Here is a 17950-nt window from a genome sequence, read left to right as displayed (position 1 = left end):
ATGGGTTTTTTTTTAACCAACAGCAATCACTTATAAAGACAGAAGGAGCATCAACTGAAGATTTGCTCATCACGAGGTTTAAAGAAAGAAACACAATTCATCAAGCTATCTGTGTTTGGCTGCAAGTTCAGGGGAACATACTGAACTGACAAGACTTAAGTATCTGAAAGAATAAATCAGATGTTTAAAGAAAAAAGGAGACATAACTTAATAACTCAAGATTAGAATTATAGGAACCACCAAAGGTTTTCTCCTCCTGACCTTACTTGAATTTCTGGGAAAAAAGAAATCAACTTTTCCTATGTTAACAACCAAAAAAACCCCACCCCACAAATGGACAAAAAACAAAAAAAAACCAAAAAGACAAAAAAAAGCTTTTGCAAAAGCTTTGAGTAAGAACAGGTAACTGTAAAGTTTTTAGGCTGGCATGTCCATGCCTAACTTGATACACAAATCAAACCATCCATAATAAAGGAAAGAGGAATAAGCAGACCCTTAGAATTCTGCATCTTACAACCCCTAGTAATCCCATGGCATACACTTTCATAGAATCATAGAATCAAGCTGGTTGGAAGAGAGCTCCAAGCTCAGCCAGCCCAACCTAGCACCCAGCCCTAGCCAAGCAACCAGACCATGGCACTAAGTGCCTCAGCCAGGCTTGGCTTCAACACCTCCAGGGACAGTGTCTCCACCACCTCCCTGGGCAGCCCATTCCAATGCCAATCACTCTCTCTGAAACAACTTCCTCCTAACATCCATCCTAGACCTCCCCTGCCATAACTTGAGACTGTGTCCCCTTGTTCTATTGCTGGTTGCCTGGGAGAAGAGACCAAACCCACCTGGCAACAGCCTCCCTTCAGGTAGAGGGATGTTTTTTTTTTTCTCTTAGAGGCTTAATCCAGGTAAATCCATATCTGAGGATCATAGAATGAATCATAGAATGTCAGCGGCTGGAAGGGACCTTGAAAGCTCATTCAGTCCAACTCCCTGCCAGAGCAGGATCACCTAGAGCAGATCACACTGGAACACATCCTCATGGTTGTTGATTATCTCCAGAGAGGGAGACTCCACAATCCCCCTGGGCAGCCTGTTCCAGTGCTCTGTCACCCTCACAGGAAGAAAATTCCATCTCAGATTCACATGGAGCCTCCTACGCCTCAACTTCTACCCAGTGCCCCTTGTCCTGTCACTGGGCATCACCCAGCCGAGCCTGACTCCATCCTCCTGGTACTCACCCTTTACATATTTATAAACAGGAATGAGGTCATCCCTTAGTCATTTCTTCTCCAAGCTGAAAAGCTTTGGATTTTGGCAAAGAATCCAGAGAAATGAATCTTTAATCTTTATTTTCTTGACACCTCACGCCAAGCTGATTCAAATGAAGTCTGACTGCAAATCAATATTGCTGCTCCTACAGTTTCATCAGATGTCTTTGGAAATGGCAGTAATAAGCATGGAGATAATTAATGCAGAAATGTTTTAGTTAAATCAATGCAGATTTCCTACTGGGAAAGGTATTGGAGAGTGTTACAACCTCCTCCCTCTCCATCCAAATGAGGGATGCCCATAGTTAACCAGAAGAGGCAGCTGACAGCTTTATGTTGTGAATGCACCTAACTGCAATTATATTCCTGAGCTCAAATCCACAATTCTCTTAGTTGTTAGACTAGTATAAGTTGAACTGAGTCTTGAAACATTTAATTGGTTTGTTTTCTTTTGCTGCCCTCAGACTTGGAGGTAGATAAAATAATCCTGGCTCCTTCAAAGCTTTCAGGTTTCTACAGATTAATTTCTCTCATCAGTCCCTCCTCCCACTACTTTCTCCTGAGGATTCCTCTTTCAAACATGACCCAGTCAACAAAACAGGACAAAAGTTCCACACTTCCTTTAGTCAAGGAAGTAAAATTTAAAACCTCAGATACTTTCCACATGGATTTCCATCTTTTACAACAGCAATTTAACAACTTGCTTTGTATCTCTTAAGGTGAAACGATTTGCTTCCCAACTGCCACTCCTATGCTCTAACATTCGCTATGCTGCTCCCTGTCTCAGCAGCAGTTTTATTAGCAGTGCTTTGGGAGTTTACAATGAGCAGGCACAATAACTAGTTTTTAATGAGGGTGCTAACCATACTCAGGGAAAAGTGTTGAGGTAAGCGACAGTAAATTTATTTACCAAACTGCAGGCCTGGGTCAAAACATTTGAAAGCTGCTAACACAAAACACATTTCCTGGAGAGAAAGATGTTTCCTTTCTCTAAGTGTTAATTACGGCCATGGCTATGCTAAACCCAGCACAAACTGGCACTCCCACCAAAACAAAGCAGTCCCCATTCATGACCACACCAGCATTTCTGCAGCCTTGCAGACCAGCCAACTGTTCTGTGTTAAACCAAAACCTCCCCCTCTGAAGGAAGGACAAACAGCTTTAAAAGGGCACGGCTGCCAGTGGAAGCCCTGCTGGACCAGCCTTAAAAGAGATGAAGCACAGAAACCACCTATCAAGCTCAGACATTTTAGGATCTCCTTCCTTCTTTCTCTCCAGCTCCACCATTTAAATCTGATCTGCCTATTTTCCAAGGTGAAATTTAAATCATAGAATCAATCAGGTTGGAAGAGACCTCCAAGATCAGCCAGTCCAACCTAGCACCCAGCCCTGGCCAGTCAACTAGACCATGGCACTAAGTGCCTCATCCAGTCTTTTCTTAAAGACCCCCAGGGATGGTGCCTCCACCACCTCCCTGGGCAGCCCATTCCAATGGGAAATCACTCTCTCTGTGAAGAACTTCTTCCTAACATCCAGCCTATACCTACCCTGGCACAACTGCAGACTGTGTCCCCTTGTTCTATTGCTGGTTACCTGGGAGAAGAGGCCACCCCCCACCTGGCTACAGTGTCCCTTCAGGTAGTTGTAGACAGTAATAAGATCACCCCTGAGCCTCCTCTTCTCCAGGCTAAACAGGCCCAGCTCCCTCAACCTCTCCTCATAGGATTTGTGCTCCAGGCCCCTCACCAGCTTTGTTGCCCTTCTCTGGACATGTTCCAGCACCTCAACATCCTTCTTGAATTGAGGGGCCCAGAACTGGACACAGTACTCAAGGTGTGGTCTGACCAGTGTTGAGTACAAGGGAAGAATAACCTCCCTTGACCTACTGGCCACGCTGTTCCTGATGCAGGCCAGGATGCCTTGGGATTAATTGCTGGCTCTTTTTGTAAGACCAAAGAGTTTCAGACACAGGCTACACTTGCTGTAGGAGTACAAAATAATCCTGTCCTCCATCAAAACACATCACAGCTCATCCCACCCCGGGGAGCTCTATCTCACTTCCTTTTTTCAGCACTTCCCACCTGCAGCTCCACTTGTATTTGACTTTTTCCAAAGCAGTCAGAACTGCATCAAAAGGTGTAGAAGTGAAACTTGTCTTATGTTTGGTCAGGCAAACTTAGCATCTGTCCTAAAGAAAAGTTTCATGTCCTGACTCATAGAAATAGCTCTTCTGTAAATCCTTTGGTGGCAGAACAGCTGGATCACATCGGGTGGAGGGAGCTCAACAGCACCAAGAAAGGAGGAGTCACATTTAAGTTTATTTCATGACTGACATTTTTCTCTTGCATAATGGCATTAAAAAAGGTGAAGGGGTTTAAGAAGGGTTTTAACCCAATAATATCCCTTTAATCTATTATCCTCTATTTACAGTCTAATCCAATTAATCCATAATTCTCACAATGTGGATAACAAATGAGGAAAGACAGAGCAAGCCAATCTGAGCTCCTGCACTACACCCACACAGCAGCATCCACGAGCTGCTGGGTACCCAGATCTGCTGCGTCTGCCATACCCACAGATGTGACAAGAGGAGGTGAGCCAGGCCATACACACATCACTCCACAGCTAAGTACTGAACTAAAGCTCCAGTATTGCCTGTTTCTCCCTTTTGCACCGATTTTTCTCCACCCCTGCAAAGTGCCCCTCATTCACCCCCACAGTTCAGACTTGGATTCTCCCCAATCAGCAGAGCATTTCCACAATTTCAGATACAAAATGCTATCCCAATTAATCAAAGGAAGACAGGATGAAGCACTAAGAACTTAATCCACATACTAATATAGCACAGAGCAAACTTCCAGCTTTGAATTACTTTCCTATGAGGGAAGAAATCCAGTTCCATTTTTCCTCACTAGGTACTCCTCCCCTCTCCTAAGGGATGTGACTGCCAGATTCTAAACAAAACTGACTTAAAAATGTCAAAGCTCACTCCAGCTTTTAGGCATGAAACAGCATTCCATGAAATCTTACAGAACTACAATTTATTCCACACTGAGCAATTTGTTATCATATTTCTAACTCGTCCTGAGACTGCTTGAAAACCAGAATGTGCTATATTCTATAAACAGCTGAGAAGTTAAGACACTGCACAGCTTTGAGTGGTAAGAAGGATGTTCTGTTTGTATAACTCAAGAGTAAAACCCAAAACTCTGATGAGGCTCTTTTCCCACCACCAGAAACGTTAGGAATAGGCAACATTTATCCAGGCCTTTTTTTTTAGGATCACCAATGCTTCCACAGAGAAACACAAAGCTACTGCAGCCCCCTAGAGAGCTTAGAGGTAGGTTAAGGAATGCATTAAATGGCACAAGGGACACGACATGTCCAGGGCCAGAGCATCAGAGAGGCTGGAGCACCTCTACTATGAGGGAAGACTGAGGGAGCTGGGGCTCTTCAGTCTGGAGAGAAGGCTCTGAGGTGACCTTTCAGTATCTTAAGGGGGCTACAAGAAAGCTGGGGATGGACATTTTAGGATGTCAGGCAGTGAAAGGACTGGGGGGAATGGAACAAAGCTAGAAATAGGTAGATTCTGGCTGGATGTTAGGAAGGTCTTCAGCATAAGGGTGGTGAGACCCTGGGACAGGTTGCCCAGGGAGACGGTGGAAGCCTCATCCCTGGAGATGTTTAAGGCCAGGCTGGATGAGGCTCTAGAGAGCCTGACCTAGTGTGAGGTGTCCCTGCCCATGGCAGGGGGGCTGGAACGAGATGATCCTTGTGGTCCCTTCCAACTCTGACTGATTCTATGATTCTGTCTAACGAAGATACCAGAACATGAACAGAAACGAATCCATGAGAACGAATTAGGGTACGATCTCCACAAGATCAGGTGCAACTTCTGTCTTCAAGACCTTTTCTTCTCTCTTCCTCAGTAAGCATTTACAATCCAACCCCCTCTTCCAGAAAGTTTACTTTAGGAAAGGCATGGATACTTTGTAAAAAGGTTTTCAATTTTCATTGATGAAAGAAACTTCCCAAGTCAAGGCATACATGCAGCCTTCGAAGTCCTAGGAAAACATGCACTCACCAAGGCGAAACAGCCACCTCCCAGTTACTATTTACACTCTGGGAAGCATCTATATAAACTTCAGATGTTTTGCACACAAAACAGACTGGAACCAGACTGTAAACATTTGCTCTTCTTTCAGTGCACTGACCCACTGGCTCCATGACTTCATGCGTTTGCAACTCAAACTGCATTTCATCTGACACTGAGGCAAGCGGTGAGTCTGCAAATCTGCCATCCATCATTTAGAGCTTTATTTGCCTCCAAGTTGTACAAGAGTGGCAAAAGCTCCCCAAAACATCACAAATATTTGGCCCAGAGAAACATATCACCACTAAAAACTGGCCACGTTGAACTTCAAGCAGCTTGCCAAGTCCATTATTGCATAGGCTGTAAACCAAATCCACAACGTTTCAAAAGCAGAACCCTAACCTAGATCTGATGCACACACTCAAGTATCCTCAGGATTTCATTTTCAAGTACATTCAGTTCCTCTTTCAGCCTCATGAGCAATCCAGATGACCAAATGCTTTTTAGTTCCTTCCTCTGTCTCAATTAGCAAAATCCATTTCAATTAAGTTCTGGTATTTCTGTTTGCAAATGGTGACACGAATACATCAGCTCTTCCTACAAGCCCTCTGACAAGATGCAGCACTCATGTACTAGATCTTGTGAAAGACCTACAGGTACCATTAAATAAATACTAGTGGGCTTAAAAACCAGCAAAAGTTGTGTCTAATGCACTCAGAGTAAGAGTGATGTACACAAGACTTCCAAACCAGCAGAAACATTAGAGAGGCTGCAAGTATTTCACTTTGCTTGCAGAATTTCATACCAGGAATTAGCTTCAAATAGAAAAACTAGAGATTAATTATGGAATCACAGAGTCATAAAGGTTAGAAGAGACCTTTAGGATCATTGAGTCCAACCACTAACCCAGCACTACCAGGTCACCACTAAGCCATGTCTCTCAGTGCTATATCCACACTGTTTTTAGATCTGCTCAGGGCTGGGGGTCCACCACTGTCCTAGGTAGTCTGTTCCAGGCCTTGACAACCCTTTCAGGGAAGATATTTTAACTAATGTCCAACCTAAACCTCCCCTGGTGCAACCTGAGGCTGTTTCCTCTCATGCTATCACTTGTTTGGGAGAAGAGACTGACCCTCACCTAACTCCAACCTCCTTTCAAGGAGCTGGAGAGAGCAAGAAGGTCTTCCCTGAGCTTCTTTTTCTCCAAACTAAACAACCCCAGTTCCCTCAGCTGCTCCTCACAAGACTGTAGACCCTTCACTACCTTAACTGAGCAACTATAGAACTGTTTGCTTGTGCAACCAGTTGATGGCCCTGATACCATCCACACATAACATTTCCATAGGTCACCCAGCACAGAAGTGTTTGTACACATTATTTTGTGTAAGCATTTTGAACTCCAGACAGTGTCAATGTGATGCATTTCCTTGCCTGGAAATTCTGCATCCTCTTTATCTGGTCACCAGTGGGTGATCAAACACCATCATGTGCCCAGTGAGAAGCTTCCAGGCACTCTGCCGAGACTCCTGTCTGCTTAAAGTGATTCCTCCAGCATCATTAAACAAAGGAAAGAGATACAGAACACATTCTTGTATCTCTCATCTATTAGAAGAATTTGGGGTCTTTTCAGTTCCTTGCTTAAGTGACTGAAGAGGAACACCATCTTCTACTTAAACTGAGGAGACTGTGAAGTGCTGGGAAAACATTTAAGGCATGAATGACCGTGGTGGAGAAATGAGCAGCATGGCAGAGTGAATTAAGTGCTGTAAGAGGCAGCTCACTGCCTATTACAGGCCAAAAATTTTCTTCTGTGTGAAACAGTTCAAGTTGTTGTGATGATAAAGAATACAGAGTGTTTTCTATATCCAAAATCTCTCACACTTCCAGCTGTATTATCCAATGTTTATTGCTAATGCAGAAGAAGACACTGGAAATAGTTTAGGATCTTCTTCAGCTGCTGCCATAGTCTAAAACATTTTCTTTATTCATCATTTAAATTCAAACTACTAAAGAGGGGAGGTGTCAGGCTTGGTGTCCAGGATAATTCAGACTTTGTGTGGATTAAACACATTTACTGATTGAGGCTGTGGAGTTAACTAATATTAATATTCAATAATCCATTTATTCACCTTTAAGAGGAGGTGTTCAAGAAAAGACTGGATGAGGCACTTACTGCCATAGTCTAGTTGACTGGCTAGGGCTGGGAGATAGGTTGGACTGGATGATCGTGGAGGTCTCTTCCATCCTGGTTGATTCTATGATTCTAAGATATAAGCAAAAGCTTCACACTCCATAGCAACAGAAGACATCAACTGGTAACTGCTTCACCACCGATAGTTTGCTGTTCTGCAAACGGGCAGACTCTGAACTTCCTGAACTTCTCACCTCACTTGTGGCCAGTTTAGGTATTTACCAAAGAAAACAGCCAGCAGACATAGTGTGGTATGGAGATCACCTTACTGTGTATGTGAAACACCAGCACAGCTGTTCTCTTCATTTTCTTACGTAGTAAGGTCAGCTGCATTTACGTTTTCTCACATTTTCTTGAGCAACTTCCTCAGCTACCACAAGCTACAGTTTCCTACCACTCTGCTAGCTCTGCATAAGAGGAACAGCATGAGATCAGAACCTATAAATACCATTTATCATTAACTGAAGTTTAGCTCAATAAAGACAGGCAAAATAGTCATCCAAATATAACCTGAGTATCCTGTGTGTTCAGCAAGGGCAGACTGAGCCAGCCTCTAAGGCTGAAGTCTTGCTACGGCAAGCTCAAATTAGGGAGTGACAGCAGAAACCACCACTGCCCCTGGCATCACACCTTAATCCCGAAGGATCCCACATTTACATATGAAAAGGATCTCTCCATATTCTTTGCCTCAGGTACACAATTAATTTTGCCTGTATAGATGGAAGATGAGAGCTGTGTGCATACCACATGCTTTGCCAGCACGGAGGTTTGCTGACAGCTACGAATCCTGGGGCTTTGTAGAGGAGACTGGGCTGGTATTTACTAAGTCATTTCTAAGTGGACAGAGAAAGGAGAGTCCATTGCTACATCAAACTGCTGTGAAGTAATGCAAGGAGACAGTTTCACAGGTACCAACATGCAGTCTTTTGCAGCAAGGAAATGGGCTCTGAATGAGTGTTTGTAGCCAGCTCTCACATTATGCTGGGGGCCACTGAAGCAGCAAAAGCTCAAGCTAACATTTGCTCCAATTCAAAAGAAGAGGTTCACACATTCAAACCATGAGAACAGCTGACAAAGTCTCTTCCAGTGAGGCCTTCAGAGGTGGTTGGCATGCACAGCACATTCAGAAGAGCACTTGTATTTTACTTTTGTTTAATCAAAGCTCAGTCAAGAAATCCAAGTTTTTGCAAGAATTAGGTCACCTTTTAGTCTTCTGTAATCAAACGTTTAGGGCTCTTCAGGCACACAACTATCAGCAGGACAGAGCTTGTTTGAGCCAGAGTATGTGTAAGAACACATAGCTGCTCCCACACTGTCTTGTGAAAGTCTGCATTTTAAAAGCAGTGGTTCTACATAAACAGATAACTGGATCAAGTCTGAATTAGAAATTCCATCCTCAGAGGTTGCACCAAAACCACACAGAAAAGTTTGTACAAGCTAAGAGCAGCACAGAAGAGTTGCTAGCACTCTTGGTTGGAAGACAACACATCATGCTTCTAGCTGGCATGTGTGTGCCATAGAATCATATAGGCTGGAAAAGACCTTTGAGTCCAGTCATTGACCTAACACTGCCAAGTCCCCACTAAACCACGTCCCTCAGCACACATCTCTTAAATCCCTCCAGGGATGATGATTCAACCACTTCCCTATGCAGTCTGTTCCAAGGTTTAACAACACTTTTCAGCAAAGAATTTTTCTTCTGATGTTCTACCTAAGCTTCTCCTGGCACAACTTGAAGACATTTCCTCTCACCCTGTCACCTGCTATTTGGGAGAACAGACCAAAATGCTCATGTTAAGACCAGGCTGGACAGGGCATTGAGCAATCTGGTCTAGTGGTAGGTGTTCATCTACTACATGACTGGAGATTTGGAATCTGATGATCTTTAAGGTCCCTTCCAGCACAAGCCATTTAATCAGAGGATTCTATTTTGGCTTCCACTGAAAGATCTCTCAATTCAGAGCCACATCTATGCTTAAAAGAAGTAGTAACAAAAACTAAAAAGATAAACCAGAAAATAGTAGCAGTCAGAAACAAAAGTTATGGCCAAGAAGTTCTTCAGTAAAGCCAGACTAGTCTGCACTACAACATCACCTGGCCAAACACTTCAATATGTTACTGCTAAGAAAAGTCAGCAGGCAGGGAAGGAAGAATGGTTGGATCCCATATTCACAAAGAAGAACATTCTCCTACTGGTCTGACCAACTTTCTACCAGTTTATCCACTCAAGCATGTCATGCCCTAACAGAAGCATCACCTTACACACTTCAAGCAGAAAGAGAGGACAACCCAATCTCAGAACCAAGAAGAGAGCTGGGAAAGGGGAAAGACAGCTCCATCTCCCAATGCAGGGGTGTGGAGAGGTTGCAAAGGATGAGTACTGAGGGTATCAACATGTTAGAGAGCCCACAAGCTGTTGAAGGCTTCTGAAGTTCAGTGTAGCTAACACGGTGTAGACACTTTGAATGAACATGTTAAGACACACTTTTTCCACATTCTGTGCTTGTAAGGTCACTGCTTCAGTGTGTCTCTGAAGTCACAACTGTTTCATAAGATAGGAACTGAGAATTGAAGAAACAAGACGACCTCAACATCTGACAACCTAGCATGGCTTCAAACACAACTGACCTCTGGCAGGACCAGTACTCCATGACCAAGCAGATTTCAAGGACCTGTTGCCTATGCACCCAAAACAATGGCCAATTTTGCTAGTATTTTGCAGCAGCCATTACATTAGCTCTTCTGGAAATAAGTTCTTATGTGTACAACAGCCCCACCAATATTCAGAGGCAGAACCCAGGAAAGCCCAACCAGAGTAAGATAAAATACAATCCTCCAGTAAAACAAACACCACTCTCAAAAAAAATTGCTTTGCAACAGCAAAATGCTACAGAGAAGCTGCAGCAGAACTAGCAGTAGGACTTCAAGCTGAGCACGCCTTTTCCTGTCTTCTATAATCTGATCTAGCACTTGCAGACATGTCACAGAAGTAAACAGGATCCAGAGGTAAATGCATATCCTACCATCCTTACTGTGTCTGTAGTCCTCTGCAAAAAGCAGGCAGAAGAAAGTGCCCTCACTGTCCCTGTGTATTGCACGTTCATGGCATAAACCCCTCCCAACATTCAGTGCAATCTGTAAGGAAGGCAAAAAGTCTCTATCTGAAAGATCAACCGATGCTGGTAGCAAACATCCAAAACCACCCAAAAGTCATCTTTAACCAGAACAAACCTTTGAAACACTCAAACCTCACCAAGCATCTGATCCACTCATGCCACTTATCCATTCTCAGAGAATTAGAAGACTACTTCAAAATGATTCACTGTTAATGACTCTAACAGTAAATTCAAGAAACTCGATTTTCCAGCAAGTACAGTGAGTGAGAGGCAGGGCACAAAAGGCACCCAGAGGCAGGGCACGAACAAAGGCACTCTCCCTCACAAGTGCTTCCCTCTGCCTTATGAGACATGCAGCACCAGACACTCCTCAGCTGTCAGAGCCTCAAAGCAAATCTCAATGAGAGCAGCAAACCTTTACAATCACAGAAGTGAATAGCTCAAAAGCATAACTACAAAGGGTAGGAAATGTCTAGTTAAGTTAGTTTGCATGTTAGAGAATTAAGATAATAGCTCTGTTTATCCGAGCCATTTCAGGAGACTCTGAACCGGAAATCAACTTGCAATGAGAAGTGTGAAACTTTAGCGAGGTGTCAGAAAGCATTAAACTGATTCCCACTAACTCTGTAATTAATCCATGTTATCCACCTGACTAGAGGCTGTAGGAGGAATAAGATCAGTAGATGAAGGAGAGAAAGCTTGAGGATGACCAGAATCTTAAGTGTAAGTTACAGAGACAAAAGAGTCTTTTAGTTAGCCATGGCAGTGGAACGATCACCCAAATTACTTGAGCTGGTAATAAAACTGAAGGGATTACAATGTTAAACCCCTCCAGAAGCATTGAAGGGACGTTTTGATTACAGCACCAAGCTGTAATGAGCTCTTACCAGTTTCAAAGCACCAGACAAAGCTGAACTAAAGAGTTTTCATAAACACTGTTAGTGACCAGAAGGCCTCTATTTTTATACCAAGGAAAATAAATCATATTGACTATCCCCGTGGCCACTGAACAAAATGAGGAAGGACACTCCAATGAACTCATCATGGAAACGCTGATTTCTAATTCTATTAAAATATAACCAAGTTCTGGGTTTTTTTTACCCCCTGTCATGCTTCTATAAAAAGACTACATTGCTTCTTTAGGCTCTAAGCATCATGTCTGGCTTTGCAAGTGAAAGACCATGGAGAAAACCAGAAATAAAAGGCAAGAACAGCTCAGTGATCGCTCGCAAACATACAGAGATCAACGTGCTGAAACCTGAACCTTAGAGCTCTTTCTCTGTGCTTCCTATCTGCCCAAGTTACAAATGCCTTCTAGAGCTGCATGATCTTTCTTCCTCTCCTTCAGAATTTCTGTGTAAATCTGATGTTTCGCTCCTTACCCACCACTGCTCTGTTCATTTGCTCATTTCTACCTCTGCTCCAGCATCTCATTCCCATGACAAACATTATTTTCCCAGCATTCCTTCCTCTGCTCTCTTAACTGTGTTTTCAGTGCAATGTAAAACTCAGCTCAGCAGAGAAAGTTAAACTCACTCAGTCTGAAAAGAAGTTTGAGTATATAGAGTCAAATAACACTCCTCTACCATGCTCAGTCCCAGCATCTTACACGTTTTTTGTGCCACTTTTCCCTCTCTCTGATTCATCTAATGATTGTTGGTGTCTCTCCTTTCATCACATTTTATGCCACACAGAATCACAGCTGGAAGTGACCTCTGGAGATCAACCACCATGGCTAAAGCCAGGTCACCCACAGCAGGTTGCCCAAGATCAAAATGTTGCAGCAAGTTTGGAATCTTTCCAGAAAGGGAGACTCCACAACCTCTCTGAGCAGTTCGTTCTACTGCTGCAACACCTTCAAGATAATGAAGTTCTTCTTTATGTTTAAGTGAAGCTTCCAGGGTTCTGGTTTGTGCCTATTGGCCTTTACCCTATTACTAGGCACCACTGAAAAGAGTCTGCTCCCAGTTGCCACAAGCAGTTGAACTGGAAGCAGAACAGTATTTCTCTCTTACTCCTCATTCGGCACTGCTAACAATTTTCGTTCTTGAATCCCTATTCAACGCAACTGAGCTGTCTGTCCCTCTTTCAACTTCCCCTTGCTCTACCTCCTGACTTGGGTGTGTCTGTCACTCCCTCTTTAACCATTTGTGCCTCCCTTCCCTCTTACAGCACAAGTCACAACTCTCTGAACACTCTTTACCAAGTCATCAGCAGGTAGAGCAGAGCCATGCAGTGCTTTCAGGAGCTCTCTGCCGCCCACGTGGGGCTCTGTCAGAACCTAAACTGGAAGCTGACTGGTGTAACACCATGACTGCATGTTTGGCCAGCACCGATCACACTGCCGGCACTCAGTACAATGACATCATTCAGCCTTTTTTCAGTCGTGTTTTTAACTTGGCATAAATCTCTCAGGATGAGATTTTGAAAGGGTTTAGGAAATGAAGCAGTTACCGTACTCTCAAAAATCAGTATTAGGACAAGACTCAGCCATTAAGAGCACTTAAAATGTTCTTGAGCTCTGCCTAAAACACAGCATGATCCATGTGTATTTTACAGAGGACATTCTTCAGATCTAGAGATTTCCACAAGAAAGCAAGAGTCTTTCTTTACTGTTAGATGAAGAAAAACAGGCTCTTCAAATCCTACTCAAAATGAAACTCTGCACAGGCTTTGGCTATGGAAAGAACCTACTTCTCAGAGGCTCGAGATGACAGAAGACTAACAGCTCCCTGTTCCTTTGCTACTTAGCCTCAAGTCCCCAAACAGGCTCACTCAAGGACAAAACCATTTTATTTAACAGATTCTAAAACAGATCACTTCAACACAGCAGCAATTACGTCACTAGAAGTCACATCTGCACCATAAGAGGATCTTGACTGTAGCACAGCAATTACCTTTTTACGACCGCTACTTAGAAGGCAAAATGCAAGGAGCGATAGGTCTCGTTAGACACTTATGGCCATAGCTCAGAACCAGGCTGGGCAGGTGATAGGCTGCTGGAGCACCTGCCCATGCTACAAACTCCAGAAGACATTCCATGATCAGGGCAATACATATTTATAGTGTATTTACACAACCTATGATTACACAACCATTCAGAACAGCTCAACAGGAGACATCAGCAGCTATTGTTCAAATTCACGCTAACACAAAGCTTATTTTTAAGACATAAAAACACAAAGCCACTTAGGTTTAAGAGACCTACAAAAACAGATTTAATCTATTTTAAGGTCCTCAACCCTCCCACCCTCCCAAAAACCCTATGCCACTGGCATTTTCTACACAAGCTTATAAACCACTAAACAGCAAATTTAACTTAAATGGAAACGAAGCAGAGACTTCAGCTGTCATAGACAGCCAAAGCTGCAGCTCAAGGACCATGACAAGCTTCTTTTTTCCTTTCCAAGCCCACTATTGAATTGTTTACCCTATCTCAACCCCACTATTAAACTGTGTTAACTCCATCTTCAGCTGAGAACTTCGATCTAACAAAAACCTCATTACTTAAGTACTAACACAGACATTCAAAATTAAACAGGAAGTATACAGAGGGAATGTTTGGTAGATTGCTCAAATTGGAATAGAGAAGGGAGTGGTTTTTAAATTCTTCTCATTAACCCATGCATATCTTTGCTTAAAAATCACATTACTCTTCAGCCTGCCTTTCCTGCAAACCATTCTTTTTGTTGTTTTGGTTTGCTTCTTGTTTAAGCTGATGCATCAGTTAAAGGCTGGAAACAACCATATGGTAAGAACACCGCACAGGTACTAGCTGTGCTACAAAACATAAAAGCCCTCTGTACCTCAACTTTCTCACATATGAAATGAGGACAATTATGTCAGACGCTCTTTATCACTCTTTTTTTCACAAACTGGGGTGGGGGGGAAGGAGCTAAATGCATTTGTTTGCAATACCAGAATGTTATACCATTAAAAGAACGCTTAAGACCCACAAGGAGGCAGCTGGCTCAGTGCTTTACAGCACAACAAACACAGGAACAAGAACCATAAGCAGTCAAAACCTCCAAAAGACAAATCTTACCAGCTGGAATTCTCTGCGCCTGTCATAGGCGTGCTGGATGCCGCTGTCTGCCCAGAGAGCTCTTATGGCTGGGAGGTACTGTAAAAAAACTGCTGTCTCCACCATGCCTTGCACCACCGTGACCGACCGAGTATCAAAAGCCATCATCGTGTCTCCGTTGCTTTGGTTAGCAGGATCTCCCCAAGGGATATGAAGTTTCTCTCTGGCATCGACGAGGACTCTGACACCTTTAACAACACAAGAGAGCGTTGCAATTAGAGTTTCTCAGCGGCTACTGTTTCACTAGCCTACAAATCAGTGAAGTTTCAAACAAAGCGCCTACTTTGTACTGTCAGAGCTCAATAGGACTATCCAACCCTGCGGGAAACCAGCAAGTTTCTGATGAATTGACTCAGAGCACTACATTTCCAGGTAATATCAGAGCTCGGGTGCTTGCTATCAGAAAAACACAGCTCTGATCAATGGTATAATATCTGTAACACAAACTTAACTCTTGAAAAAGGGCAAATTTTAATCAGCAAGTCCCCCAGTCACTGCTACCAAGCAAATCTCTTCTACCTGGCATGAATACAAGACAAATGAAGCACGTTTGAAAGCCTATTTCAGAACACATCAAACCATCTGACAGCTTATGTTAAGGTTTCCCAGTCTTTGTATTCTTACAAACTTGGTATCTAGTTACAGGATGCTACAGAGAGTTCATAGAATCAACCAGGTTGGAAGAGACCTCCAAGATCATTCAGTCCAACCTATCCCCCAGCCCCATCCAGTCAACTAGACCATGGCACCAAGTTATCACTGCCTTTAACATTTTCAGAGACATGAAGCAAATATCTACCAAAATCATAACACTTATTTAAAAGTATGCTTAGACTGCTTAAATGCAGAAAGAGCTGTCTCACCTGAAGACTTCCTCACACCTTCTTTTGTGGTTGTTTTGATAAATACTCTGTATATTCTACTATTTTAGACTTCTCTTATAAAAGACTTTAAAATACTAAGTCACTGTGCTCATACTGATGAGGGAAATGCAGAGAAATTAATTCCAGAGCTAATGCAGAAGAAAAAAAAATCCCCGGAGGAATAAGCAAAGGTAAAGGCATGAGGAGAGGTATAAGGAAACTGGAATGGGCTGCCTGGGGAGGTGGTGGAGGCACCGTCCCTGGAGGGGCTGAAGCAAAGCCTGGATGAGGCACTTAGTGCCATGGTCTGGTTGACTGGCTAGGGCTGGGTGCTAGGTTGGACTGGATGATCTTGGAGGTCTCTTCCAACCTGGTTGATTCTATGATTCTATGACTGTATAATCACATACTTGTTCAATGCCAAAGTCTGTTTTCAAGTTCCACTCTCTTCCCATTACTTTTCCACCTGTCAAAAGCAATGACTACAGGAAAGCAGCCTCCAAAAATGATCTGCTGTTCCTACATCTGTACTTTCATAGAGTCATAGCATCAACCAGGTTGGAAGAGACCTCCAAGATCATTCAGAGTTGGAAGTACTTTACCTCGTTAATAAACTACAACCTGCTCAACATACATGCTAGGGATTTCCACTGCCTTGTTACTCAGAGCTTTTCCAGGCTTGATATGTAAGTTTCATCAAACAATTCTCTTCAATAACCACTGCACCTCAGCCCTGCTCTTCAAAGGGCTGAGCTCTGACAATGCTTTGCTGTTACACAAACTCAGTCAAGATTTTGTCCAACCATTACACAGTCCAAATGGAAAAATCTGACAAGTGATTCAGATAAGAGAGAGAAAAAAAGTACGGATGACCCATTAAGGATGACAGCAGTGAAATCGAGAGCCCGCTCCTACAACTGTGTGTAGAGCTTTTGGCAAGGCATCTATGAAAAGCGGCTCGGCGTGCGGGTGTCTGTTAAGTGATGTGTCACCCTAGTTTCCAACACGATGGCAACGTTTCTTCCACCCATGCCGACTGCAGCGAGCGTTTCCTCCTCGGGCACAGGACGCGTCTCATCCTCACGCACTTTCAGGTGCATCTTTCCCACCCCCCCGTCCATTACCGCTCATTACTGCGCTGGCGTTTCCAGGAAATGGCAAAGCTCGGGACCTCACAGACTGAACCGCTGCTCCAAGGGCAAGAGCTGAAGCTGTCCTCCGAGGCACAGCGGGCCCTCCCCGGGACAGCACCCACCGCGCACCCCAGACAGGGTCAGGGTGACATCCCGCGGGCTCGGGGGAGGTGGGCTGGCCCCGGCCGCTGAAGTTCGGTACGGCGGGGCCGCTCATCCTCGGCGAGAGGGAAGGTAAAGTGCCCAAAACGAAAGTACCAACCGTATGGGAGAAGGCGGCGACCCCAACCCTAGCGACCCTCCGCTCCCGCCCTAAGGGCGGCACCCCCGCCCTCCCCAGCCGGGCCGGGCCGTGTCTCCACAGGCCGCCGTCCCGGTGCCGGGCGGGGCACGCCGGCTCCACCACCACCGCTCACCCACCCTTGATCACGTTGCTGTAGATGGTGGCTCGGAACTCCTCGCGGGCCGCCCGGTCCCAGTCTTGCCCGTGGATGATCCGCATCTGCTTGAGGAAGGTGGACTTGCCGCTCTCGCCCGCGCCCAGCAGCAGGATCTTGACGAGGCGCTTCACGTACGTCTTCTCGCGGTTGAGGCACTTGTCGATCTCCTTGGACTTGCGCTGCTGCTCCGCCTCGCCGCTGGTGAGCAGGCAGCCGGGGAAGCAGCCCGACAGCACGGAGCGCGACGGCAGGAAGTCCGCCATCTTAGCGAGCACTGCCAGCGAGGGAGCGGCGCCCGGCGCGGCCCGCACCAGCCCCAGCCCCAGCCCCAGCCCGCTCTCCGCCCGCGCCTGCGCGCCGCGCCCCGCCCCGCCCCGCCCCGCCCCGCCCCGCCCCGCCCCGCCCCGCCCGGTGACGCCGCCGCCGCTCCGGCACGTGACGGCGGAGCCGCGGCCTGGGTCACGTGACGCGAGCCCAGCGCCCGCCCCCCGCCCCGCGCGCGGGCGTGTCACGTGACGGCAGCTCGCGCCCTGCCGCGCCCGGCGGGAAATGGCGGGAGGCGGCGGCGGCCGCTGCGGGCTGCGCCCGGTAACGGAGCGAGAGAGCGAGGCTCGGGCTCAGCCAGTCCCGCCGGCAGCACTAATGCCCCGCCGCTTCGCCGCCGCTGAGAGCCGAGCGGCCGGGGGCAGGTCAGCCCTCGGTCAGGGAGGGCGGGAAGAAGCTTGCCAGCTAAGCGGTGGTTTTCTCCGCACGGAAAGAAAGCCG

The 17950-nt window shown here is 45.4% G+C and overlaps 1 protein-coding gene across 2 annotated transcripts in view; it reads right to left on the bottom strand.

The window, feature by feature from the left end:
• The window catches only part of GNA13 (G protein subunit alpha 13), a 38690-nt gene extending 21205 nt beyond the window's left edge, over positions 1-17485 (bottom strand). For both annotated transcript variants that reach the window (XR_010303938.1, XM_064150652.1), the window contains exons 1-2: positions 17166-17485; positions 14711-14937 (exon numbers count right to left, since the gene is read on the bottom strand). Coding sequence is in view for 1 of the 2 variants with exons in the window: in XM_064150652.1 (XP_064006722.1) it covers positions 14711-14937; positions 17166-17448 (510 nt within the window). In the remaining variant the exon portion in view is untranslated. The remainder of the gene's footprint in view (positions 1-14710; positions 14938-17165) is intronic.
• Positions 17486-17950: the final 465 nt, after the last annotated feature.

This window comes from Pogoniulus pusillus, chromosome 11 (assembly GCF_015220805.1).
Source record: "Pogoniulus pusillus isolate bPogPus1 chromosome 11, bPogPus1.pri, whole genome shotgun sequence".
Taxonomy (NCBI): domain Eukaryota; kingdom Metazoa; phylum Chordata; class Aves; order Piciformes; family Lybiidae; genus Pogoniulus; species Pogoniulus pusillus.
This window is presented reverse-complemented; position numbering and strand designations above follow the sequence as displayed.